General features: G+C 35.1%; 2 protein-coding genes across 2 annotated transcripts in view; both read left to right on the forward strand.

Annotated features, from left to right (window-relative positions):
- Nucleotides 1-27202, forward strand: part of LOC143245489 (voltage-dependent calcium channel type A subunit alpha-1-like) — a 201242-nt gene that overhangs the window by 114973 nt on the left and 59067 nt on the right. The window lies entirely within an intron of this gene.
- LOC143242986 (uncharacterized) lies at nucleotides 18742-21307 on the forward strand. The gene is made up of 2 exons (XM_076486597.1): nucleotides 18742-20378; nucleotides 20986-21307. Exons 1-2 carry the CDS (start codon nucleotides 19852-19854, stop codon nucleotides 21026-21028), a joined length of 570 nt encoding a protein of 189 aa, XP_076342712.1. The 5' UTR covers nucleotides 18742-19851; the 3' UTR covers nucleotides 21029-21307.

The following is a 27202-nucleotide window of genomic DNA, read 5'->3' on the forward strand; positions in this document are numbered from 1 at the left end:
ACCAAACACCACTTTATCTTCACACATTTCTCAATTTTAGTCTTACTTACGAAACACCACTTCATCTTTACACATTTCTCATTTTCAGTCTTACTTACAGAACACCTTCACTTCATCTTTTTTCAGTTTACCTACCAAAACCACTTTCTTCAGTCTTATTTTCAGTCTTACCTACCGAACACCACTTTATCTTCACACATTTCTCATTTTCAGTCTTACCTACCAAACACCACTTTATCTTCACACATTTCTCATTTTCAGTCTTACCTAACAAAACACCACTTTATCTTCACACATTTCTCTCATTTTCAGTCTTACCTACCAAACACCACTTTATCTTCACACATTTCTCATTTTAGTCTTACTTACGAAACACCACTTCATCTTTACACATTTTCATTTTCAGTCTTATTTACAGAACACCACTTTATCTTCACACATTTCTCATTTTCAGTCTTACCTACCAAACACCACTTTATCTTCACACATTTCTCATTTTCAGTCTTACCTACCAAACACCAATTTATCTTCACACATTTCTCATTTTCAGTCTTACCTACCAAACACCACTTTATCTTCACACATTTCTTATTTTCAGTCTTACCTACCAAACACCACTTTATCTTCACACATTTCCCATTTTCAGTCTTACTTACCAAACACAACTTCATCTTTACACATTTCTCATTTTCAGTCTTACTTACAGAACATCACTTTATCTTCACACATTTCTCATTTTTAGTCTGACCTACAGAACACCACTTCATCTTTACACAATTCTCATTTTCAGTCTTACATACAAAACACCACTTCATTTTTACACATTTCTCATTTTCAGTCTTACCTACCAAACACCACTTTATCTTCACACATTTCTCATTTTCAGTCTTACTTACAGAACACCACTTTATCTTCACACATTTCTCTCATTTTCAGTCTTACCTAACAAACACCACTTTATCTTCACACATTTCTCATTTTCAGTCTTACTTACAGAACACCACTTTATCTTCACACATTTCTTATTTTCAGTCTTACCTACCAAACACCACTTTATCTTCACACATTTCTCTCATTTTCAGTCTTACCTAACAAACACCACTTTATCTTCACACATTTCTCATTTTCAGTCTTACTTTACAGAACACCACTTTCTTCACACATTTTCATTTTCAGTCTTACCTACCAAACACCACTTTATCTTCACACATTTCTCTCATTTTCAGTCTTACTTAACAAACACCACTTTATCTTTACATATTTCTCATTTTCAGTCTTATTTACAGAACACCACTTCATCTTTACACATTTCTCATTTTCAGTCTTACTTACAGAACACCACTTTATCTTCACACATTTCTCATTTTCAGTCTTACCTACCAAACACTACTTTATCTTCACACATTTCTTATTTTCAGTCTTACCTACCAAACACCAATTTATCTTCACACATTTCTCATTTTCAGTCTTACCTAACAAACACCACTTTATCTTCACACATTTTTCATTTTCAGTCTTACCTACAGAACACCACTTCATCTTCACACATTTCTCATTTTTAGTCTTACTTACAGAACACCACTTCATCTTTACACATTTCTCATTTTCAGTCTTACTTACCAAACACCACTTTATCTTCACACATTTCTCATTTTCAGTCTTACTTACAGAACACCACTTTATCTTCACACATTTCTCATTTTCAGTCTTACCTACCAAACACCACTTTATCTTCACACATTTCTCATTTTTAGTCTTACTTACCAAACACCACTTCATCTTTACACATTTCTCATTTTCAGTCTTACTTACAGAACACCACTTTATCTTCACACATTTCTCATTTTCAGTCTTACCTACCAAACACCACTTTATCTTCACACATTTCTCATTTTTAGTCTTACTTACGAAACACCACTTCATCTTTACACAATTCTCATTTTCAGTGTTACTTAGAGAACACCACTTCATCTTTACACATTTCTCATTTTCAGTCTTACTTACAGAACATCACTTCATCTTTACACATTTCTCATTTTCAGTCTTACCTACCAAACACCACTTTATTTTCACACATTTCTCATCCTCAGTCTGACTTACCAAACACCACTTTATCTTTACACCCTTTATTCATTCCCTCGACCTTAGTTGCAATATATTAGTTCATCTTCTATCATTCTCACGATGTTACTTAAAAGTGACTCTTTATATTTATGCCATCTTTTATTCTCGTGTACTTCCATACAAAACGTATAAATCTCTCTAAGGAAACTATCCAATAGCCCTACCCACACACACAATTTAAATGCTTGCTTGGCTCTGGACCTTTTGTATTGTAGTTTGTTTTTTTAATTGTTATTTTCGTACTTTATTTATACATACGACGGAGAGACACATACATCTTCTTAGGGAGATTCCAACCCCCAATTCAGTGTGATCTGTGTGGTTGACTCTTTTCTTTCATCACCTGAATGTATAAACAGAATGATTTTCACTCACAAACACAAATAATCGAAATAATGACCTAATTACCAAAACAACAAACAATATTGAATATTCCACATTGTTCTTTGGTTTAAATTTCGCGCAAAGCTTCACGAGAGTTATATGCGGCTAAATATTTGTATTGCTGAGATACTTACGAGTATATAAACAAAACAAACCTTGTGGATCTCAGAAACGTTTCTTGCTAAACTCCAACTTTGAATACGGAACGCTGAAATTAAAAATTGTAAAATAAAGGATCATACATTTGACTCGAAGGCAAGGATTTCAACTGTTAATTATGTCAAATACAGTGGGAACTATTGTTAGTTAATGGTTTTTTTTTGCTCTGATATTGGAACATCCCATGTAGCACTCACAGAAAAGATGGGGCAAGGTGACCCCAGTAGTGAATATGCCAATCTGCAAATCGAGAAGTCCAAGGTTCAAGCCACAACACGCCTCTGAACACGTTATAACTGTTTCAACCATCCCAACCCCTTCAAATCATTACGTTAAGAGTGGCTACCCAGGCTGTCGAGTGATCGAAACTAGTTGTCTTCCTTTTGATCAGAGGCCTGAACATGATCTATAACATGGTCTTACTATAGCTTATGCGTTAGATAAGGTGTCTTCCAGGTTAAAGACAGACTTACAGACAATTACAAACCAAGAACCATGGCAGTTATCAACATTTACAGACAAATACGTGATTTTCTGGTTCAGTTGCAACTGGAAAATAATTTATGAAATGTTGTTTGTTTATTTGTTAAGCGTAAAGCAACAGAACTGGCTATCTGTGCTCTGCCAACTCCAGCCAAAGAAACTCAGTTTTCAGCGTTGTGAACCTAAAGACTTACAACTGTGCCGTTGCGTGGAATTGTGGTGCGTAACAAACTGATATACAAGAGAACAAAGGTTTAAATATTCGTAGAACATCAGTTTATAGCTGTTTCGTTTCGCTTATATTATTCACTAAATATTTAAAATAACTATTTTCAAAACAACAATTTAAAGGACGTACTATTTGTACAGTTTATTTTGTACTTGACGTTATATAACACCTGTTCGTCTTTGTAGGAAGGTCTTGGTTTGGTAATAACGTTAGTTTCTTTAATTAACTCTCTCTAGGCGCCTTCTAGCGTTTGGTAGCTGTAACGTTCTAATAAATTTCTTGTGCAGCCCGTCTTTCATTTATTTGTTTTCCACACTCATCTTCATTGAAAAGTTATATCCTCTAGGTTTTAAATTAAATTGTAGAGAACCTCCGTACGTGCATGAACATGATTTAAGAACAAGCCGTGTTTTAGAAAGCAGAGAATAGTTCGATCAACCATCAGTTTTGTGCCACGTGTGTGCACGCGAGATTACGTGAACACATCAAATAATGTCACAAAATGTTGAAACAAATATCGTGTTCTGAGGCACTTCAAGTAGCTACAAAAACATGGCCGACGGGAAACTGAAATAAATAAACCCAGTCGTGAAGTTTATTTTCGTTTATAGTTTGCAGCTTCACAGATTAATTAAATACATTTTCCTAAAACTGTTTTGAAACGTATTTTCTTATGTCTTTCAACATGAAAAGGGAAATAAAAGCACATAGAAATTACGATGAAGTATGTTTTTATTTATGATAACTTAAGATATTCAAATGTAGCCTGGAACTTTAGAAATCACCATGGAAATACGACCTAAAACATAGATGAATACCTGTAGCATCAAATTTGAGATTTCCATGCAGGATACAGGCCTGGCATGGTCAGATGGGTTAAGGTGTTCGACTCGTAATCTGAGGGTCGCGGGTTCGAATCCCATTCCCATCAAACATGCTCACTCTTTTAGCTCTGGGGGCGTTATAACATGACTGTCAATCCCACTATTCGTTGGTAAAAGAGTAGCCCAAGAGTTGGCGGTGGGTGGTATTGACTAGCTGCCTTCTCTCTAGTCTTACACTGCTAAATTAGGGACGGTTAGCGCAGATAGCCGTCGAGTAACTTTGCGCGAAATTCAAAAACGAACAAACCATGCAAGATTAATATTTATTGTGATTGTAAAATGAGCACAGAGTATTACGAAATCCGTGTAAGATATACCGCTATGTCACTGGGGGACGGTGGCTAGAGAGAGAAAAAAACACTCGGGAGTTACGTCTAAATGTTTATTCGTGTGTTTGCTTCTCTTAGGACAAAGCCACAGTAAGCTATCTGCTCGTTTGTTTGTTTCTGAAAGAGCGAGCATGTTTGGTGCGACAGGGATTCGAATTCGCGACTATCAGATTACGAGTCGAACGCCTTAACCCACTAGGTCATGTAGGGTCTGAGCTATCTGGTATGCCCACCACGGGGGATCGAGACCCGGATTTTAGCATTGTAAGTACACAGATTGACCACTCTTACACCACGAGAAGGATACGCGCTTAACAGAGGCAGAAAAAATCATGTTGTAGTACTCAAATTAAATTGTTGTTTTATTGATGTTTATAAATAAATACGAAGCTACACAAAGGGCTATCTGTGCCCTGCTCACCACGATTATCGAAATCCGGTTTTTAACGCTGTAAGTCTGCAGACATACCACACTGCCACTGGGGGGCGCTTTTTGTTTTCTCGAAAGTCGATATAATAAAAACCGCTAAGAGTATTGATGCTTAGATGGTACACAAATAAGACATTTAACGGTATTCAACATGATACTCAAAGTTGACAAACCTCAGAACAAACCTTAAGCAACCTTCCCAGTCTATGGTGCACACTCGATTTTCTACAGATAAGTTTGTTTTTTTGGATAATTTTCTCGTGGTACGGACTTATGTGTGTAGTGATGTCTTAGGTTCTTTATAAATCTCAATATTTTTAGCCTTATACATAATCTACTCAGACTACGGAAGAATATTCGAGAAGTTTATAAAGAAGCTGAATAATGGAAGATCTTGGTGGAAGTACTTCCTCTTCAAAAACACATTATTGTTTTTGATACACATGTTAATTTCAAACTGAAGATAATATCACACAAAACTAACTGATCGTACGTGAAATGGGGAAGAAATTAAAATATATCACTGATAAATAAATATTAAATAAATTATTAGTTTGTTATTAAGCACAAAGCTACACAATGTGTTATTTGTGCACCGCCCATTAAGGGTATCGAAACTCGGTTTCTAGCAGTGTGTGTCTGCAGACATTCCACTGTGACACTAGAAGGCTTAGAAGGCTTAGAAGGCTAAAGAAATTAATTTCAGTATCGAATCATTCTTTTTTTTTCTCGATATTCTATTTTCTATAAACCGAGTCGTGTAAGATTTTCAAAATCTTTAGAAATATAAATAAGCCGTCAAAGTTTCTCTCTCAGATATGTTTAAGAATAGTAAGTGATATCAACGCAAAGTCAAATATATTTTGTTTAAGAACCACTTACAACCAGAAGAACAAAGGATTTCAAACTGGGGAGTGTAAAATGAATTATTTTTACAGTACTAACGAAAGCATGGCAGTGTTATCGGTCGCTTTATTTAGTTAATTGTTCTGTTATGACCTAGTTTTCTCTGAATATGTGAAAAGGAATATTAAGATAAAACTCGAGGTGTTCCGCTGAACAAAACCTGTAATGTCAGTTTTTGACATTACATATTTTAAAAATGGTTCTTTCATCATAGAACATCACAATTCGTGGTCACACCCCTGCCCTGGAGTCAAGATTTTATACAAATTTTTCCATTTTTTTTCCTTTTTCTGGCAGCAGCATAAAAAGCAAAATGCGCCCTCTATTCTATAGAAAAATAAACTACGTACACCGTAATATATCAGTAATAAGTTCTTTTTCTGGTAGTAGAGCTCAAGTATTTGATCTAAAATTCAAATTAATTGTCGCCATGGTTCCAATTAACAGTATGAAGTATCACGAGTTTGGAAAAATTGTACATTATATATACGTAAGAGAACAATTGCCTCTTTCAATGTCAATAATACGAATTTCAAAATTTTATTGCAAATTCCTGTTTAGTTAGCCAATGCGCAAAGCTACGCGAGGGCTATCTGCAACCACCCGTCCCTAATTTAGCAGTGTAAGACTAGAGGGAAGGCAGCTAATCATCACCAGCCATTGCCAACTTTTAGGCTACTCTTTTACCAACGAACAGTGAGATTGACCGTCACAAAATAACGTCCCCCGGGTAAAAGAACGAGTATGTTTGGTGTGACGGGGATTTGAACATGAAACCCTCAGATTACGAGTCAAATGCCCTAACCATGGACCCTAAACTCCTGTAGAACTCAGCATTAGTGAGAACATAGTGATCTGGTTTGGTTTGCTTTGAATTTCGCGCAAAGTTACTCGACGGCTATCTGCGCTAGCCGTCCCTAATTTAGCAATGTAAGACTAGAGGGAAGGCAGCTAGTCCTCACCACCAACCGCCAACTCTTGGGCTACTTTTTTACCAACGAATAGTGGGATTGACCGAAACATTATAACGCCCCCACTGCTGAAAGGGAGAGCATGTTTGATGTGACAGGGATTTGAAGAACATGGTGGATTAAGGTTATAAAACCACATTTGTTTTTGCTTGGTTGTTTCATATGTTTGCATGAAGCCGTTTCTAATGTGGAACTGATTCGTCAGCATCACTCATCCCTAACTTTAACCAAATAGTTGTCCCCAGGTTTGGTTTGCTTTGTTTGAATTTCATGTACATCTATGTGAGACATCTTTGCACTAGTCGTCTTTAAGTCAGTAGAGATAGACTAGGGAGGAAGTCAACACTACCAATCGCCAACTCTTTTACTACTGTTTAACTATCGTATAGTAGGGTTAACCGTCACATTATAGCGCACCCACGACCGAAAAGGGCAAGCACGCTTGGTGACGGTGATTCAAACCCGAGATCCCTAACCACCGGATTCCCTTGCCCAAAGCTCGTAGTTCGATCTTGTTACACCAGGATGCGGACGTGTGTCCTAAGATTTTTATTTCCGGCACTCTAACATGTAGTACACACACTCCGTCTTCTCCATGAGTCGTGACCTTGTATAATTACGTGTATTAATATTACTTTAAGTACATTTTTGTATTTGGATTACTATAGGTAAAAATTGAGCATGCTCTAATATTATCAAATATAAGAGGGCGTTTACATTATAGTAACTGAATTGCATGTGTTTATATTACCTTAGATAGGTGTAAGTTTGTTTACCATGTAATAAATGAATAAATGTGTTTGTTTATGGTACATTTTCAGAATACATGCTTGTATTATGCTGCAAGAAATGTTGTGTGCGGCATTATGTGTGTGAGAATATATATATGTATACACGCATCGTAATTGTATAAAATAAAACAATTAGCTTTGATACTTAATTACATATATATATCAGTTTGTTTGTTTTTGAATTTCGCGCAAAGCTACGCGAGAGCTACCTGCGCTAGCTGCCCCAAATTTAGCAGCTAGTCATCACCACCCACCGCCATCTCTTCGGTTACCCTTTAACAATAAATAGTGGGACTGATCGATACATTATAACGCCCCCACGGCTGAAAGGGCGAGCATGTTTGTTGCGACGGGGATTCAAACCTGTCACCCTCAGATTTACAGTCGAACGCCTTAACCATCTGGCCATGCCGGGGCCTTTATATCAATTATATGAAATTATTCTCTGTTGACTTTTATATAAGTGTATGTATGTGTTTTGTTTATTACTTTTTTGTTTGACAAAGTGACTTTCAAAGAAACGACAATTCGACTACAATATAAAAAAGTCCGTTAAAGGCTATTTCAAAGAGTTAAAACAATACGTTATGTACACACGCTCACTTATCTGCATACGTACATACCTTAGCTGTTGTTTTTAATTAGAAGGCTCTCTCCGTCTTCATTACCAGGAGCTGCTGGTGAAATATTAATTCTTATCAGCCAAATACAGGTTTCTTCTCGTCGTTGGTTAACACTGATAGTCAACTGTTACTACCGTCAATAACCGCTTTACGACTGAAACAAGTTTACCGCAATACCCTTATTTCTGTTAAACTAGTTTCCTTTCTTCTGAATTTCCTAAATGTCACCGGAATGCACAGGAAACAAATTGCAAAAAAAAAAAAATTACAGAAGAGTATAACACCAGCGACCTCACGCGGTAAGATATAAGAAGGATTAATTATCAAACATATAGCTAAAGTGTGAAACGACAAATAAATTTGTTTCTTATAAAATAATAATTTCTGTAACTTGATAGTTGTATACAGTATAAAACAAAAGTCCAAGAAACTTCGATTCATTTGCCAACCACGTGTGAAGAAACTAATCCATTCGAAGTAATTTTAATGAGTGAAAAACACAAAGTTTATATAATAGTCCAGAAAAAAATCTGAGAAAAACAACAGCTAAATCCATACTGGTTAATAGCTATTTGTAGTTTGTTATTATAACATCACTTTCGAGTGTTGAAGGCTAGAATCAGCAGAAATATGAATTTCAAAATGGATTATTTATAACATATCTTTATCTGGAAATTTGTTAATATTTCGTTATTTCTCAGTGCACATTTCGAAGGCTAAAACCAAGTTCATAGCATATTACAGCCTTTCATTATACACGAATAAATAAAATATCTCAATATAAAAATCGTAGAATTCTAAGACACTTCTGTCTTTGATTTATTCCCTGAACACGATCATGTGTTTCCACACTTATCAGTAATTCTCAGGAAGTTTTTTTTACTCTTAAATGATTTCTTTTTTTTTTTCTCCAACATAATACAAAAGACGAAGAACAGAAATTTAATTAAAGACGAAAATCATTAATTTTTACTCTAACGTTCCATAACTTAACTGAACGAAACAATCTTTTCTACAACTGTATGAAGACAGAAACGGTGCACAGAAGCACTCAACAGTTTCTATGGCGACGTTACGTTGTTTATCAAAAAACGCCTTCAGTAAATAAGTGGAAAACATATTAACATGCCTCTTCCTTTTACTGTTATAACCATTGGGCAACAAGTAGCCGTAACTCCTATAGACGCTATAGTAACATAAACTTTTACCGTTATAACCATTGTGCAACAAGTAGCTGTAACTTTTCTAGACGCTATAGTAACATAAACTTTTACCGTTATAACCATTGTGCAACAAGTATCTGTAACTCCTATAGACGCTATAGTAACATAAACGTTTACCGTTATTGTCCAACACGTAGCTGTATAGTCGCTATAGTAACATAAACTTTTACCTTTATAACCATTGTGCAACTAGTAGCCGTAACTCATGTAGACGCTATAGTAACATAAAATTTTACCTTTATAACCATTGTGCAATACGTAGCTGTAACGTCTGTAGACGCTATAGCAACATAAACTTTTACCGTTATAACCATTGTGCAACAAGTTGCTGTAACGAATGTAGACGCTATAGTAACATAAACTTCTACCGTTATAACCATATTGCAACAAGTAGCCGTAACTCCTATAGACGCTATAGTAACATAAACTTTTACCGTTATAACCATTGTGCAACAAGTAGTCGTAACGCATGTAGACGCTAAAATAACATAAACTTTTACCGTTATAACCATTGTGCAACAAGTAGCTGTAACTTTTTTAGACGCTATAGTAACATAAACTTTTACCGTTATAACCATTGTGCAACAAGTAGCCGTAATTCATGTAGACGCTACAGTAACATAAATATTTACCGTTATAACCATTGTGCAACAAGTATCTGTAACGTCTGTAGACGCTACAGTAACATAAATTTTTACCGTTATAACCATTGTGCAACAAGTAACTGTAGCTTTTTTAGACGTTACAGTGACATAAACTTTTACCTTTATAACCATTGTGCAACAAGTAACTGTAGCTTTTTTAGACGTTACAGTGACATAAACTTTTACCTTTATAACCATTGTGGAACAAGTAGCTGTAACTTCTGTAGACGCTATAGTAACATAAACTTTTACCGTTATAACCATTGTGCAACAAGTAGCTGTAACGTCTGTAGACGCTATAGTAACATAAACTTTCACCGTTATAACCATTGTGCAACAAGTAGCTGTAGCTTTCTTAGACGCTACAGTAACATAAACTTTTACCATTATAACCATTGTGCAACAAGTAGCTGTAACTTTTTAGACGCTATAGTAACATAAACTTTTACCGTTATAACCATTGTGCAACAAGTAGCTGTAACTCTTATAGACGCTATAGTAACATAAACGTTTACCGTTATTGTGCAACACGTAGCTGTAACTCATGTAGACGCTATAGTAACATAAACTTTTACCGTTATAACCATTGTGCAACAAGTAGCTGTAGCTTTTTTAGACGTTAGAGTAACATAAACTTTTACCGTTATAACCATTGTGCAACAAGTAGCTGTAACTTTTTTAGACGTTAGAGTAACATAAACTTTTACCGTTATAACCATTGTGCAACAAGTAGCCGTAACGCATGTAGACGCTAAAGTAACATAAACTTTTACCGTTATAACCATTGTGCAACAAGTATCTGTAACGTCTGTAGACGCTATAGTAACATAAACTTTTACCATTATAACCATTGTGCAAGAAGTAGCTGTAACTTCTGTAGACACTATAGAAACATAAATTTTTACCGTTATAACCATTGTGCAACAAGTAGCTGTAACTTTTTTAGACGCTATAGTAACATAAACGTTTACCGTTATTGTGCAACACGTAGCTGTAACTCATGTAGACGCTATAGTAACATAAACTTTTACCGTTATAACCATTGTGCAACAAGTAGCTGTAGCTTTTTTAGACGTTACAGTAACATAAACTTTTACCATTGTAACCATTGTGCAACAAGTAGCTGTAACTTCTGTAGACACTATAGTAACATAAACTTTTACCGTTATAACCATTGTGCAACAAGTAGTCGTAACTTTTTAGACGCTATAGTAACATAAACTTTTACCGTTATAACCATTGTGCAACAAGTGGCTGTAACTCCTATAGACGCTATAGTAACATAAACTTTTACCGTTATAACCATTGTGCTGTAACATAGACGCTATAGTAACATAAACGTTTACCGTTAGACGCTGTAGCTGTAACTCATGTAGACGCTATAGTAACATTTTTACCGTTATAACCATTGTGCAACAAGTGGCTGTAACGTTACAGTAACATAAACTTTACCATTATAACCATTGACAAGTAGCTGTAACTAGACACTAACATAAACTTTACCGTTATAACCATTGTGCAACAAGTGGCTGTAACTCCTATAGACGCTATAGTAACATAAACTTTTACCGTTATAACCATTGTGCAACAAGTAGCTGTAACTCATGTAGACGCTATAGTAACATAAACTTTTACCGTTATAACCATTGTGCAACAAGTGGCTGTAACTTCTATAGACGCTATAGTAACATAAACTTTTACCGTTATAACCATTGTGCAACAAGTGGCTGTAACTCCTATAGACGCTATAGTAACATAAACGTTTACCGTTATTGTGCAACACGTAGCTGTAACTCATGTAGACGCTATAGTAACATAAACTTTTACCGTTATAACCATTGTGCAACACGTAGCTGTAGCTTTTTTAGACGTTAGAGTAACATAAACTTTTACCGTTATAACCATTGTGCAACAAGTAGCTGTAACTTCTGTAGACACTATAGAAACATAAATTTTTACCGTTATAACCATTGTGCAACAAGTAGCTGTAGCTTTCTTAGACGCTACAGTAACATAAACTTTTACCGTTATAACCATTGTGCAACAAGTAACTGTAACTCCTATAGACGCTATAGTAACATAAACGTTTACCGTTATTGTGCAACACGTAGCTGTAACTCATGTAGACGCTATAGTAACATAAACTTTTACCGTTATAACCATTGTGCAACAAGTAGCTGTAGCTTTTTTAGACGTTAGAGTAACATAAACTTTTACCGTTATAACCATTGTGCAACAAGTAGCCGTAATGCATGTAGACGCTAAAGTAACATAAACTTTTACCGTTATAACCATTGTGCAACAAGTATCTGTAACGTCTGTAGACGCTATAGTAACATAAACTTTTACAATTATAACCATTGTGCAACAAGTAGCTGTAACATCTGTAGACACTATAGAAACATAAATTTTTACCGTTATAACCATTGTGCAACAAGTAGCTGTAGCTTTCTTAGACGCTACAGTAACATAAACTTTTACCGTTATAACCATTGTGCAACAAGTAGCTGTAACTTTTTTAGACGCTATAGTAACATAAACGTTTACCGTTATTGTGCAACACGTAGCTGTAACTCATGTAGACGCTATAGTAACATAAACTTTTACTGTTATAACCATTGTGCAACAAGTAGCTGTAGCTTTTTTAGACGTTACAGTAACATAAACTTTTACCATTATAACCATTGTGCAACAAGTAGTCGTAACTTTTTAGACGCTATAGTAACATAAACTTTTACCGTTATAACCATTGTGCAACAAGTGGCTGTAACTCCTATAGACGCTATAGTAACATAAACTTTTACCGTTATAACCATTGTGCAACAAGTGGCTGTAACTCATGTAGACGCTATAGTAACATAATTATTTACCGCTATAACCATTGTGCAACAAGTAGCTGTAGCTTTTTTAGACGTTACAGTAACATAAACTTTTACCATTATAACCATTGTGCAACAAGTAGCTGTAACTTCTGTAGACACTATAGTAACATAAATTTTTACCATTATAACCATTGTGCAACAAGTAGCCGTGACGCATGTAGACGCTAAAGTAACATAAACTTTCACCGTTATAACCATTGTGCAACAAGTGGCCGTAACTCCTATGGACACTATAGTAACATAAACTTTTACCGTTATAACCATTGTGCAACAAGTAGCTGTAACTTTCTTAGACGCTACAGTAACATAAACTTTTACCATTATAACCATTGTGCAACAAGTAGCTGTAACTTCTGTAGACTCTATAGTAACATAAACTTTTACCGTTATAACCATTGTGCAACAAGTAGCCGTAACTCATGCAAACGTTAAAGTAACATAAACTTTCACCGTTATAACCATTGTGCAACAAGTGGCCGTAACTTTTATGGACACTATAGTAACATAAACGTTTACCATTATAACCATTGTGCAACAAGTAGCTGTAACATTTTTAGACGCTATAGTAACATAAACTTTTACCGTTATAACCATTGTGCAACAAGTAGCTGTAACTCATATAGACGCTATAGTAACATAAACGTTTACCGTTATAACCATTGTGCAACAAGTAGCTGTAACTCATGTAGACGCTATAGTAACATAAACTTTTACCGTTATAACCATTGTGCAACAAGTAGCTGTAACTTCTGTAGACACTATAGTAACATAAACTTTTACCGTTATAACCATTGTGCAACAAGTAGTCGTAACGCATGTAGACGCTAAAGTAACATAAACTTTTACCGTTATAACCATTGTGCAAGAAGTATCTGTAACGTCTGTAGACGCTATAGTAACATAAACTTTCACCGTTATAACCATTGTGCAACAAGTGGCCGTAACTCCTATGGACACTATAGTAACATAAATTTTTACCGTTATAACCATTGTGCAACAAGTAGCTGTAACTTCTGTAGACACTATAGTAACATAAAGTTTTACCGTTATAACCATTGTGCAACAAGTAGCCGTAACTCATGCAGACGCTAAAGTAACATAAACTTTTACCGTTATAACCATATTGCAACAAATAGCCATAACTCCTATAGACGCTATAGTAACATAAACTTTTACCGTTATAACCGTATTGTAACAAGTAGCTGTAACTTCTGTAGACACTATAGTAACATAAACTTTCACCGTTATAACCATTGTGCAACTAGTAGCCGTAATTCATGCAGACGCTAAAGTAACATAAACTTTCACCGTTATAACCATTGTGCAACAATTAGCCGTAACTCCTGTAGACACTATAGTAACATAAACTTTTACTGCTATAACAATAGTGCAACAAATAGTTGTGACTCCCGTAGAAGCTATAATAAGATAAACATTTAATTTATAACCGTAGTGCAACAAGTAGCCGTAACTCCTTAAGTCGCTATTGCAACACAGTTTTTACTGTTATAACCATATTTCAACAAATAATTTTTGACTACTTTAAACGCTACAGACACACAAACAATCTTTTACTGTTTTTAACCATAGTACAACAAATAATTGCAACTCCTATAGGCGATAAAGAAGCACAAACGTTTAGTGTTAAAACCATACATGACAAATAGTTGTAACTTATGTAGACAATGTAGAAACATAAAGAAAACTTTACTTTTTTAAACTATAGTCCAACAAATTGTTATGAGTTCCGTAAACGCTATAATAACATAAACATTTACTGTTATAACCGTAGTGCAACAAGTAGCCGTAACTCCTGTAGACGTACAATATGCGATACTTTAGTGTACCTTTCATTATATTAATGGCCCATCATAGGCATGTGGGTATGACACTCGACTCGTAGTTTGAGGGCCGCGGGTTCGATTTCTCGTCATACCAAACATGCTCGCCCTTTCAGCCGTGGGGGCGTTATAACAATGAAAGGGCGTTATAATGTAACAACCAATCCCACTATTCGTTAATAAAAGAAAAACCCAAGAGTTAGCGGTGGGTGGTGATGACTATCTGCCTTCTCTTTAGTCTTACGCTGCTAAATTAGGGACGGCTAGAGCACATAGGTCTCGTGTGGCTTTGAGTGAAATTATAAGAAGGACAAACAAACTAGTCGAGCCTACAGAGAAAGCACTGAAGAATAAGTAGTTCGAAATCATATGCAGAATCTAAACACCATTAAGGATAAGATGAATTCTTAGAGAAATGGCCAGGTGGTTAAGGCACTCGACACGTAATCTGAGGGTCGCGGGTTTGAATCCCCGTCGCACCAAACATGCTTGCCCTTTCAGCCGTGAGGGTGTTATTAATTGATCGCAATTCTACTATTCGTTGGTAAAAGAGTAGCCCAAGAGTTGGCGGTGGGTGGTTATGACTAGCTGCTTTCCATTTAGTGATACTCTGTTTAATTAGAGACGACTAGCGCAGATAGCCTTCGTGTAGCTTTGCGCGAGATTCAAAAAACAAACAAACACTCTGCCCTCTAACCCGTTGGACATGTTTTTCTTCTCCCATATCTTCATTAGTCCTTAATCTCATTGGACAACGTAGGTTCAACCTCTCCAGCAAAAGGTTAAATATCCCACGAACGTAATGAAACAAAATTATCGCAGGCGACGCGAAGGGGAGTAGCAACATATCTTAATACCCACTCCTGTTGAGGACAGTTTCATTTCTTTAAACGCTAAATTCCTATCACGAAATTCTCGTGTTATTTTCGTTGCTTAATCCATAAGCCTGCCTAGTTTCAATACACTTTTAGGCCATTTTAAGCCTAACAATATCCTGATCTTCCGTTAAAGATCCATTGCTGGTCAGTGTTACTGTCAAAAGACTATTTAAGACTGTAGATGTAACACTGATGTGTAAAATGTAAAGTCTCTAACATCGAGACGTGAGACAAGCTGTTCCGTGTTTTGTGTAGATCTTTCTTGGCTATATGGCTTTTTGAGAGACAAAATGAAACGTCACGTAAGAGATACACTGAATGGAACATAACGAATAAAGCTGTTTTTCGCAACTGCTCTTAAGATTTAACAAGCGTAATTAGCCGTGTTTGTTTTATACTGTTATTTACGATATCCTAAAGTTCAATTTACGATCGAGCCGTTGTAAATATTCTAATACACTCTCGTCACTCTGCGGGTGTACAACCTCTTCAATTCCAATCCACGGGTCAACGTCAACATGTCTGTGTTTCTGTTGCCATACGTGAACCTGAACGAAACGTTTGAAAAGCTAGTTCATTTGTTGTTGATTTTTCTTTGTATTGGGTTTAAAAATGACAAAAGTTCCCTGATGGAGTTTATTTACACTTGCATGCACAAGCTTTGTGACTTTGGAATACACGCCATACAGTTCTTTGACACTTAACCTTAATTACTTAGTAACTAAAAGGTCAGAAACAACTTAATAACTAAAGTATAGGCTACAAACTAATAACTAACAACTTAATAACTAAAGTATAGGCTACAAACTAATAACTAACAACTTAATAACTAAAGTATAGGCTACTAACTAATAACTAACAACTTAATAGCTAAAGTATAGGCTACTAACTAATAACTAACAACTTAATAACAAAAGTATAGGCTACTAATTAATAACTGTTAATTTTGTTTCAGATTTTAATTAAGACATTTCATCAGTACCTTTATATGCCCATATTCTTTCATATTTCTTCTTTACGATTTAACATTTGCATTATACATTTTCTAATAATGTAACACAACTTACTTATGTCACAAATTTTCTCGCTAATGAGTTAGCGAGATGCAACATTAATAATAAGAAAATGTAGCACTAATATTAGCGAGACGTAGTAATGATATCAGCGAGTTGCAGCACCAATATTATTGAGATGTTGCACTGATATTGACAAATTATTGCACTATTATTAGTGAGATGTAACATTACTATCAGCGAGATATTATTGAAATCAAGATTTCTAGTAACGTAATTGTATATATCATATTTTAGAGTTAATACCGACAAATGTTAAAAACTTACTTAATGTAAGAAATTTGCTAAAGAGTTTCTTTGTACTTTGTACCACTCTTCAGATAAGCTGTCTCAACTAGTGCATCTCTTGTTCTGTGGAAATAAAATAACAAACTGGTGTATTTGTTTGTTTGTTTTTGAATTTCGCACAAAGCTACACGAAGGCTATCTCCGCTAGCTGTCCCTAATTTAGCAGTGTAAGACTAAAGGGAGCGCAGCTAGTCATCACCACCTCACCTTCTGAGCTACTCTCTTACCAAAAATAATGGGATTGATCGTCACTTATAACGCCCCCATGGCTGAAAGAACGAGCATGTTTGGTGTGACAATGATTCGAACCCGCGAATTACGAGTTGAGTGCCTTAAACATCGAGCCGTGCCGACCCCATAAACTGATGTATTAATTCCAGATATACGAGTGAATTTCTCAGGATCTGAACAACAAGTATCAACCAATGTACTATTAGTTTTCAGAGTACCACCTGTTCGTATGGAAGAACTCTGCTTTATTTAGTTCTACGTTTAAACATGTCAAATAAAACGAGATAAGGGGAGGGGTGTAAAAAAAAGCACACAGCGCACAAACGTACAACCTGTACAAAATTATTTCGCTTGCAACAGTATCGTAGAACAGACAAAGAACAATGTCTGAAACATGTTAATCTGTAAACAGGTATTAGGAAACCTTTGTATTAAGAGGAAGCTAGCAAAAATGAAAACTTCTGATTGGCTGAAGTCGTATCATTTACCACAGATGCGCAAAGGCGTGAGACTCGCCTCGTGAGAACGTCGGGCAATGCGCGAGACATAGACATGACTCGACATTCTTAGTGAGGGTTAGCTGCTATTGCCGAGATATTTTCGAGGTTTAAACAATTGATATCTTTCCTCTCATTTAAAAACTATCTCATTGAATGAAAACAGAAAGCCTTCTGAAAATTTTTCTCTGCGTTTCTATCAGAGTTTTAAGAATAGTGAGCCAAACCAGCTGTTTTATCGCTGGTTCATTTACAGATTCAATTCCATATCATTTCCAATATTTTTGCCCGAAGTTTTGGAAACATTTGTAGCAGAACGAGAAAGAAGATATTTCAAGACGTTAAAGTTAATGATGATAAGAGTGTTTCCAAAGTGCTCTGTTTGTGATTAAGATGTCATTTTGTGATTAACTAAACGTTTTGAGGAAAAAACAAACAAACTTGTGTTTGGGTACAAATCGAGTAAGATATTATTCGAAAGCTTACTCCTGGTAGAAAAGGAACTCTACGTCTTTATTTCGTTACTACTTAACGATAGATATCGATTAATTATTAATCGAGTTTCTTTTTCTCCTGTAGAATAAAAGTTTACTCTTTATTTGTAAAAAAATTTGTTCGAAACTCGATCGAAATTTTCGATTGATTTGCCGAAAAGGTTAAAGTGTTTCTTTAATCTTCTAACGAATTCATTATAGATACATTTCTAATGAGTATTTACATCAACCCATTTTTATGAGCATGTTATCTGATACTTCCGCATTGGATCTGTGACGAAATACGAAGACTATAAATTTACATATATGGAATCAATAAGATTTAACCTCCCCCAAAAAAAAAAGATGGATACATTTAGACACGCAATTTTTTACTAACGTCTAAGTTGTCTTTCTTGAACGTAACATATTTTGTTGCTTGAGCAGTTCTGTAAAGAAGTGAGACTAGAAATAGTTAACATGTTACGTTTGGAACTATTTGATAAATGCGATGCAACAAGTACCGAAGTACTCAAATCAGTGAGCTAGTCTGTACCGCATCATAAAGGTAGGTGAGCACTTCAGTAAAGGGTATTGATCTAGCTTAGACTTAATATGGTGAAGAAGAACCAGGCTTCTGTTGTGGTGACTAGAAACACGAAGTGAGGAAGCTTGTTAAGTGGTCGACATTTGCGAACGTACTTTTCTCGCTCGCCCACACTCACATCAGATGACGTTCCTGTAAGTAGCGTTGCGTGACCAAAGTCCACTCTGACGGAAAGACCACCAGAGAGTAAAAATAGACCTTATAACATTCGTGATTACTGGTTCTTTGTTAGTTGACTGTTGATAAACTGAAAAATTCAGCAAGAGTAGCGACTCACTCAATCCTCAACCTTGGACACCCCTCTGGTAACGGCGTCACGGTTCTCGTCTTAAGCTGTTTACGGAAAGTTGTTGATTGACTCTAATAAACTTTGAATAATTCTGGGAGTACAGGAACTCGCATAGTTCTCAACCTTGGATACCCACCCGGTAACAGCATCACGGTTCTTGTCTTAAGCTGTTTACAGATGTTTGTTGGTTGACTTTAATAAATTCTGGATATTGCTGGAAAAACAGGAGCTCATAACCTGAGGCAAATATGTGAAGATGGCGGCACAGGCCTGACTCGCACTCTTCAAACATAATGTAAATCTGTTTGAATACATAGAATAACTTCGTCTGATATTTCTTCTTAAACTAAAGATATGAAATATGACAGTAGAATGTTTGTCCTTTTGATATCACGCACGACCTACATGAGTTTAAAGTAGCGAAAATTTCTTGGTTTTAAAGTACTTCATATTTCCATTATGTTTTGTTCAAATGGCCTAAAGAGAAAAAAAAATACGTACTTCTATCTGAATAAGAAGGTGATTTAGAAAATGTTTTCTATTCTTTTACTCGAGTAACCTCGACACTTCCTCTTGTCATTACAAAAAGCGACACTTAGCCTGATCGACACAATGTTGCCTGTTCGCTCTTATAGTGTTAGAATGAAAAGAAAGAACTTAGAGTTAGAAGCCTCTTTTCGTAAGAGCATGTACCGTCGTCGAACACCTAGTGGGACTTCGTCATTAAGCAAGAAAGGTTCGAACGAATCTCCTTCGCGGTCTTCAATGAAACGGACGTTTCCTACCACCGTTAGCGAGACAAGTTCCGCTGCTAGTTTGACTGCCAAGACTTCTATACAACTGTCTCGAAGTCCCAGCATTTCTAGCGCAAAGCCCGAGTCGTCTACGAAGGAAATAAGTTATGATGCTAAGAGTGACGTAAGAGAGTGGCCAAGCCCTTCCCCGGCTGTAAGGTCAGCTAGCATGCGACTAGATGAACCAGGCCCAACTGAATCCACCGAGAAAAAAATGAGTGTTCACCAAGCAACATCTGCTCCTGCTTACCTCAATATTCTTGAAGAACAAAACCTTGTGGCCGAAAATATAAAGAGAAGCCCAGTAGTTACGTTCGAAGAAGTCCCTTCACACGGTAGTAACAGGTAGGATTTGCTTAAGTAACATTTGCAATAAGTAGTTTTAAATGTACTTAAAATCAGGTGCTATAGAAAAGATTTACACGTAAAAGTACCAACCAATTTCTGGATTGTTAACTGTATTCTTACAACTGACCTTGTGATTGGTTGCCTGTATTTTGTTGCTGTTGTTGTTTTTGAACAATCGTATTTATTTCGTGGGTTTAATATATTCTGTCAAACCAGGTTTTAGTTTATTCACAATCCTCGATTAAATAGACGTCGCCCTAGTTGTGTATTACAGTGAACAATCTACTTAACGGTCTTGGTGATTTTACGATTAAGTTCCTGTAAACCATGTTTGCTAATTTATCAACCTATTTGTAAAATTCTATTTTTTATGTAATGACTATAGGAATAACACAGGCTTTAGGCCCAGAAGCTGACAGTTTTAATGAGAAACAACCTGTAATCTTTTGATCGTAAGGACTGATAAAAAGTAAAAGATATAGAGAATCACACATGCGCATTAGAAATTGATGGGCATATTTACACACATCTTGTCACATAATGAAGTACATAGTACTTAAAATCTGCGTATAATATTTCAATAGTATTTTCCAGTATGTTTCAGTTTCAGGCACAGAAAGAAAATGGCTCCAAGATATAGACAGTAATCCACGAGTGGTTCGGGTATTTTAAAGCAGCATTGTAGGATTAATCTCACACCGGCCAGTAACGACACCGCTATAAAATGCTATATTTCGTTCTGTAGTTTGTGATACAGTTTGAACAAATCTGACCTGACAGTCTCGATTGCTCATAAGATTACTTTCTCCACAATATTTTGCATGACTATAAAGACTGTGAACTTAAGAATTTCAATCATTAAAATAAACTTATACCAATAAATGATTTTGTTCTCGGTTTAAATGAATGTTAATTATATATTTTGTATCTGCTAAAACTAACTATTTATTCCATTAGATTTTAAGGAAAATAACAGGTTAAATACAGTTGACTGCTTACACTTTATAAAACATTTATTTTCTTCGTTAGTTTTGCTAATATATGTGTACGTGCGTGTGTGTATTTTGTATGCACTATTTTATATTCTTATTAAATAATCTCATAACACATTCTATGTAATAAAAATCATATGTCTTCCCCCTTGGTACAGCGGTAAGTCTATGGATTTATAACCCTACAATGAAGGGTTCGATTCCCTTCGGTGGACTCAGCAGATAGCTCCATGTGGCTTCTTTGCTATAAGAAAAACATAAAACACAGAAATCGTATAGTAACAGTAAATCTACCTTTTCATGATTTCTAGCGACAAAACTATTTTACTCAGATTTTTATTTCATTTCTTGTTCTTTTACCTCATCAATTAATTAAAAATTGTGAATAATGTTTAAGGAGAGATTATCTACTACTTGGTTTGATTCTCTAAACCACACTTATTTCTCTCCTGTAGGAGAAATTACCTCCTGCTCCTGGGTATTTCTAATTTGTTCATCTCCATCACCTATTGGTGTCTCACTTCATTTTCCTTTTCCTTGCTTCTCTTCTCGTTTCTTTATCGTTTCTATTTTCACATCAGTTTATCCATGCGGTATCCGCTCTTCATGTCTTCGGAACTGCTTAACCGTCTCCGCTCTTCCATGTGTTCGGAGCTGTTCTTTGTTTACACAACGTCACGTCTAATCATTCTTTCTTTTCCGTATTTTTCCTTAAGTTTGACCGACTTTCATTTAGCTTACGTTCCCAGTTTGTTACCGATAGATTTACAAAATCAAAGCGCTAAAATAAGAGGCTCAATCCCTAATGATGGACAGAGTGGGAACAAAGTGCAAATAGTTCACAGTGTATCTTTAAGCTAAAAACCCAACAACAATAAACAAACCTTATAAAGAAATAATAATAATAAAATAAATGATATAAAACTATATATTCAAACATCTAAGCACGCCCTCTACATTTCGACATTCAGTTACACAACCCCTTTCAAACATGTGGTCAGCTTCCGGCCAGTTACCTATTTCTTTCTTTGGTAATCTGATGATGACCGAAGAAGGTCGAAACGTTGTTCGCTCCTCTACGTAAAAAAATTTCTCAACCCAAACGAGCCGTTTTTTAGATGTATATTTTTCTCTTCAAGTGGGTTTTCTCGACATCACTGAAACCTTATATCGTTTTGTTCTACATTTTTTCATACCCCCTAAACTCTCGTGACTTTTCCCTCCATAGACTCTCTTCTTTGTCTTATTGGCTATTCACAGTTGTTGTTTTTTAATTTTCTAATTTTTTATTTTTTTATCCTCAGGAATTAGCAACTGACAATCATTGAAAGCTCAGAATTAATTCACTTGTATTTAATAGTACTTTGAAACAGTCTATAATTAACATTATGAGTTTACACAAAGAATATGTATAACTTTCTTTTTACTTACAAACTTACTTAGACACAGCAAGTGCTATGAAAATACCTCCTTGAACAAATATGTATCTATATTAATATCTGATATTTTTATATGCCGAAACAGAAATATTGGGTAAGTTCATTGAGACCAAAATTTTTTGATTAAAATCATGTTTAGCTTCATATGAATTACCTCACATTCCTCTCAACTAGTCAGTTTCTTATCTTGAAGTCCTCAGTGACATCAGTGGTTAATTTGTAAAATTACAACTCTGCACTTTGGGATTCGATTTCCTGCAATAAACAGAGAGCAAATAGCTTATGTGAAACTTTATGCTGGATAAAAAACACCAGTACAATTTATTTCATATTATATTTCGGTAAAAATCGCTTTTAAAGAGTGCATCATATTCGCCATAAATTACTACCTACAAAGGCCATTCGGACAATACCAGAAGTCATCAATTAGGCTAGACTTAAAGTAGCCAGACATTAGCTTCTAGTGCTGTTCGTTTGCAGTTTAAGAAGTTAAGTATTATAGCTTTGAAATTCAAAACTGGTGAAGCAGTGACGTTGATTAGGCGTAAACACTGTGTTCGAAACAAGTCATGTTTTGAATCATAGTTTTAAAGCCTGAAAGACATCACTTCTTCCTCCGAATCGATGTTGCAATTGCGAAAGATTGAGTTGTAACATCTCGAAAGTCCTTTAATTCGAAATTTATAAATCAAGCTAAGACTCCCAGGGAATCTTCTTCAAAACAAGCCAACACAAGTAGGGTCAATGTTATTTTCAAACATGAAAAAAAAACACTAAATACTTGATTTACCTTAAATATATAAAGACCGATTTAGAAGATATTGGTAGCCGTATACGACGTACGTTACTCAGAATCGTTACTAACCATTGTTTAATAGTAACCTTATAGAGCTAAACTATTAAAATTATGCATTTTCAAACATAAGGAAAAGAATCGCTCATTTCCAAATTTAAAAAAAGTTAGGATTGACGGTTAATATTAAAGTTTGAATATTTATAAATGTATTTGCACTAATATAAAGCAGATGTTCTTTGTTTAACAAGTATGTATTTATACAATATCTAAAAGTTTTATTGATATATCTGGTAGAGCTTAACGAAAACAATCTATTGTAATTTATTGTAAGAACATATTTTTAACTTAAGACTTAAAAATATTTTATTGTAATATTAGGCATAAGCTCCTCTAACAACTATTAGGACTAATATAACTTAGACCACTATTCGTCAGTATAAGAGAATATTCATAAAACATATACTGGATATCATATATGTTGTAATAAGACTAGAATGCCACCAAATTAATATAAATCCATATATATAAAGTGTAGCTCAGTGTTAAAAGTGGCCAATCATTTCAACCAATCCTGAGGCTGTATTCTAAAGAGTGATTCATCACTCCCTTGACATATTTGTCGCTGTTGATGCCAAGAGAGGCAGGTAAGTCCTTGGCTCTTTCTAACGAGCATAACTCTGTGTCTTACGTCTACACGAACAGAAGTGGCATTACTTTCAATAAATTCCATCATGTCAATGTAGTAAGAGATATGTATTACCTTCGACGACGTATTTATAAATCACATGTTGTCGGCAAAGTAAAAGATATCTATTAGTGTTGACGACGTATTTTAAAATCACATGTTGTCGGCGTAGTAAGAGATATTTATCAGTTTTGACGACGTATTTTCAAATCGCACGTGTGTGCGTGATTCTTTCTTCTTTTTAAAATCAGACAAAACATTATTAAAGGTAAGCTGGATCACGTAAAAACGAACTATCGAACAAACAAAAACATTCATGAAGGTAAACTGGATAAATAATAAGTAACTATCGAACAAACCAAAACATTCATGAAGGCAAACTGAATAAATAATAAGTAACTATCGAACAAACCAAAACATTCATGAAGGCAAACTGAATAAATAATAAGTAACAAAAAAAAACATACAGGAAGGCAAACTGGATCCAGTAATACGTACCTGTCGAACAAACAAAAACATTTATGAGAGCAAACTAGATCCAGTAACAAATAACTATCTAAAAAACCAAAACATTCATGAAATCAAACTGAATCAGTAATAACTACCTATCAAACAGATCAAAACATTCATGAAGGCAAACTGGATCCAGGAATAAGTACTTTTCGAACAAACAAAAACATTTATGAAGGCAAACTGGATCTTGATCCAGTAATATGTACCTGTCGAACAAACAAAAACATTCATGAAATCAATCTGGATCCACTAACAAATAACTATCGAACAAACCAAAACATTCACGAAGCCAAACTGGATCCAGTAATAAATACCTGTAGAAGAAACAAAATCATTCATAAAGGCAAACTAGATCCAGTAATAAGCACCTGTTGAACAAACAAAAACATTCATGAAGGAAAAACTAGATCCAGTAACAAATAACTATCTAAGAAACCAAAACATTCATGAAGACAAATTGGATCTGGTAACAATTAATAATCAGGCAAACATAATTTTCTTTCAAACGCAAACTGGATCTCGTAACAAGTAACTTTAAAAAAAATGAAACTTGAGGTTTTCATTAGCATTTTTATCCATTCAATTTCTCTTTCCGGTTGTATAAAAGAATTAGTGAGGGTAAACTGCAAAACAAATTACGATAGAAATTTAAGATAACCTAAAATGCATAAAATTTTGTTCTTGACTTGTATGCAAGTTTAAACTTGTCGAAACATTCAGTACTTTTCAGAGTTGTCATTCTAATCGCCTTTGTACTGACAAAAGAAAGAAATAATTTATTCCATAACTGTTTGTTATTTTCTTAAAACTAATTTTAATATTTATTAACCCTTTTCTTTATTGGTTGACTACTAATAATTCATCCTTCAAGAAACATGGATATTACCGTTGTCAACTTCTGCACGACTCGTTACAAGAATAAAGTAATTTATTCATTACCTATCCATGAACTTCTTAAAACTAATTATAATTTATGTTAATTCTAACCTTTATTGATTTAGTTCGTTGTTTATAACTAAACGAAACCTTCAGTAAACGGTGTTTTGTAACCCACATGTAACGTTCACGTACTAGTTAATGTGAACGTAGATTGAAGTCAGTTTAAAGGCAACAGAGTAGGCTTACCGCAGTTAATAAAACTTAAGTGGACAGACATTATGATTGATCAATAACGTGTTTAAGAGTATTTCTTATTCGTTACTTCCAGTGTTGCACGACTTCCTGGTGACAACATAAAATGTAGGTAATGGGTTTGTTTGTCGAATTTTCACTGCAAAAGGGCTGTCCTTAATTTCGAAGTGATAGTCTAGAAAGAAGGTAGATGACCAACACCCCTCATTATCAACTATTGGACTATTCTCGTCAGCCTAAATAGTGATATATGACCGTCACCCTTATAACAAACCCATGGTTTCAATGTTTCGTATGTAACGTGATATTTTTAATTGTTTGACGATATTGTAATACGAACCTAGAATCTATGTTCTGTTCACTAATCACTGAGCCACACCGACCCGTGTTTAATTGGAATTATGTTTGTGATGCGATTAACTTAGCCATTGCTTTCGAACTTTTATGGTCAACACGTAAATTGGCTTGAAGTAAAATTAGCATCTCTTATCACATAATATAGAAATCAGAAGCCGAGGAAAGAGAAGAAATATTAGTTGATAACCTATGACTTAGCCGAGAGAACAAGTCACCTGAAAGAAGAGTCCTGTGGATAGAAAACCAGCATCAATGAATTCAGATGTGTCGAATAATCACGAGGGCGAAATGTGGATTGAATGTCAGAGCTGTTTCACATGATTCCATAAGAAAGGGCACCTTTGGCAATAATCGTGATCAAAAAGTGTGGATTAAATGTTAAAGCTGTTTCACATGGTTCCGTAAGAAAGGGCACCTTTGCCAATAACCGTGATAAGAAAGTGTACATTGAATGTCAGTTCTATATATGTTTAATATGGTTTCATGTATTGACATTGTGAGTACGTTCGTGAAAATAATACTTTCTTTTGCTCTAAGGATACCAGATGTTTACTTTTCAACAGATCCAGGAAGTCATTACTATTACAGTGTAACTAAGTGTAACTAAGGTTCTCTGATCATATATTTCTTACTTCACTGCCACTTTTATCCTGAGGAGGTTTCTTTTCTTTTACCATTCATCCTTGCCTAATAGTAGATGTTTATTACAAAGATAAGATTGTGGGATTTCTGTTCTGCAAATATTTAGGTCCTTGATCTAAACACAGCTAACAAGTTCACTTTCCATTGCGTCATCCTATATACTTTCAGCGTCAACAATGAAAAACGACTAGATGAACTCGTATTTTGAAGCACTAATTTATGTACGCATGAAAGCCGACATTAAGAGATATATGTCGATTTTAAGT

Source organism: Tachypleus tridentatus, chromosome 2 (genome assembly GCF_004210375.1).
Source record: "Tachypleus tridentatus isolate NWPU-2018 chromosome 2, ASM421037v1, whole genome shotgun sequence".
Taxonomy (NCBI): Eukaryota; Metazoa; Arthropoda; class Merostomata; order Xiphosura; family Limulidae; genus Tachypleus; species Tachypleus tridentatus.

Bases quoted from the DNA above. Each gene is read 5' to 3' on its own strand.
- LOC143242986 (XM_076486597.1), top strand. From the start codon at position 19,852: ATGTTGCCTGTTCGCTCTTATAGTGTTAGAATGAAAAGAAAGAACTTA. The intron at 20,379-20,985 runs GTAGGATTTGCT...AGTATGTTTCAG, and splicing joins CCTTCACACGGTAGTAACAG to TTTCAGGCACAGAAAGAAAA.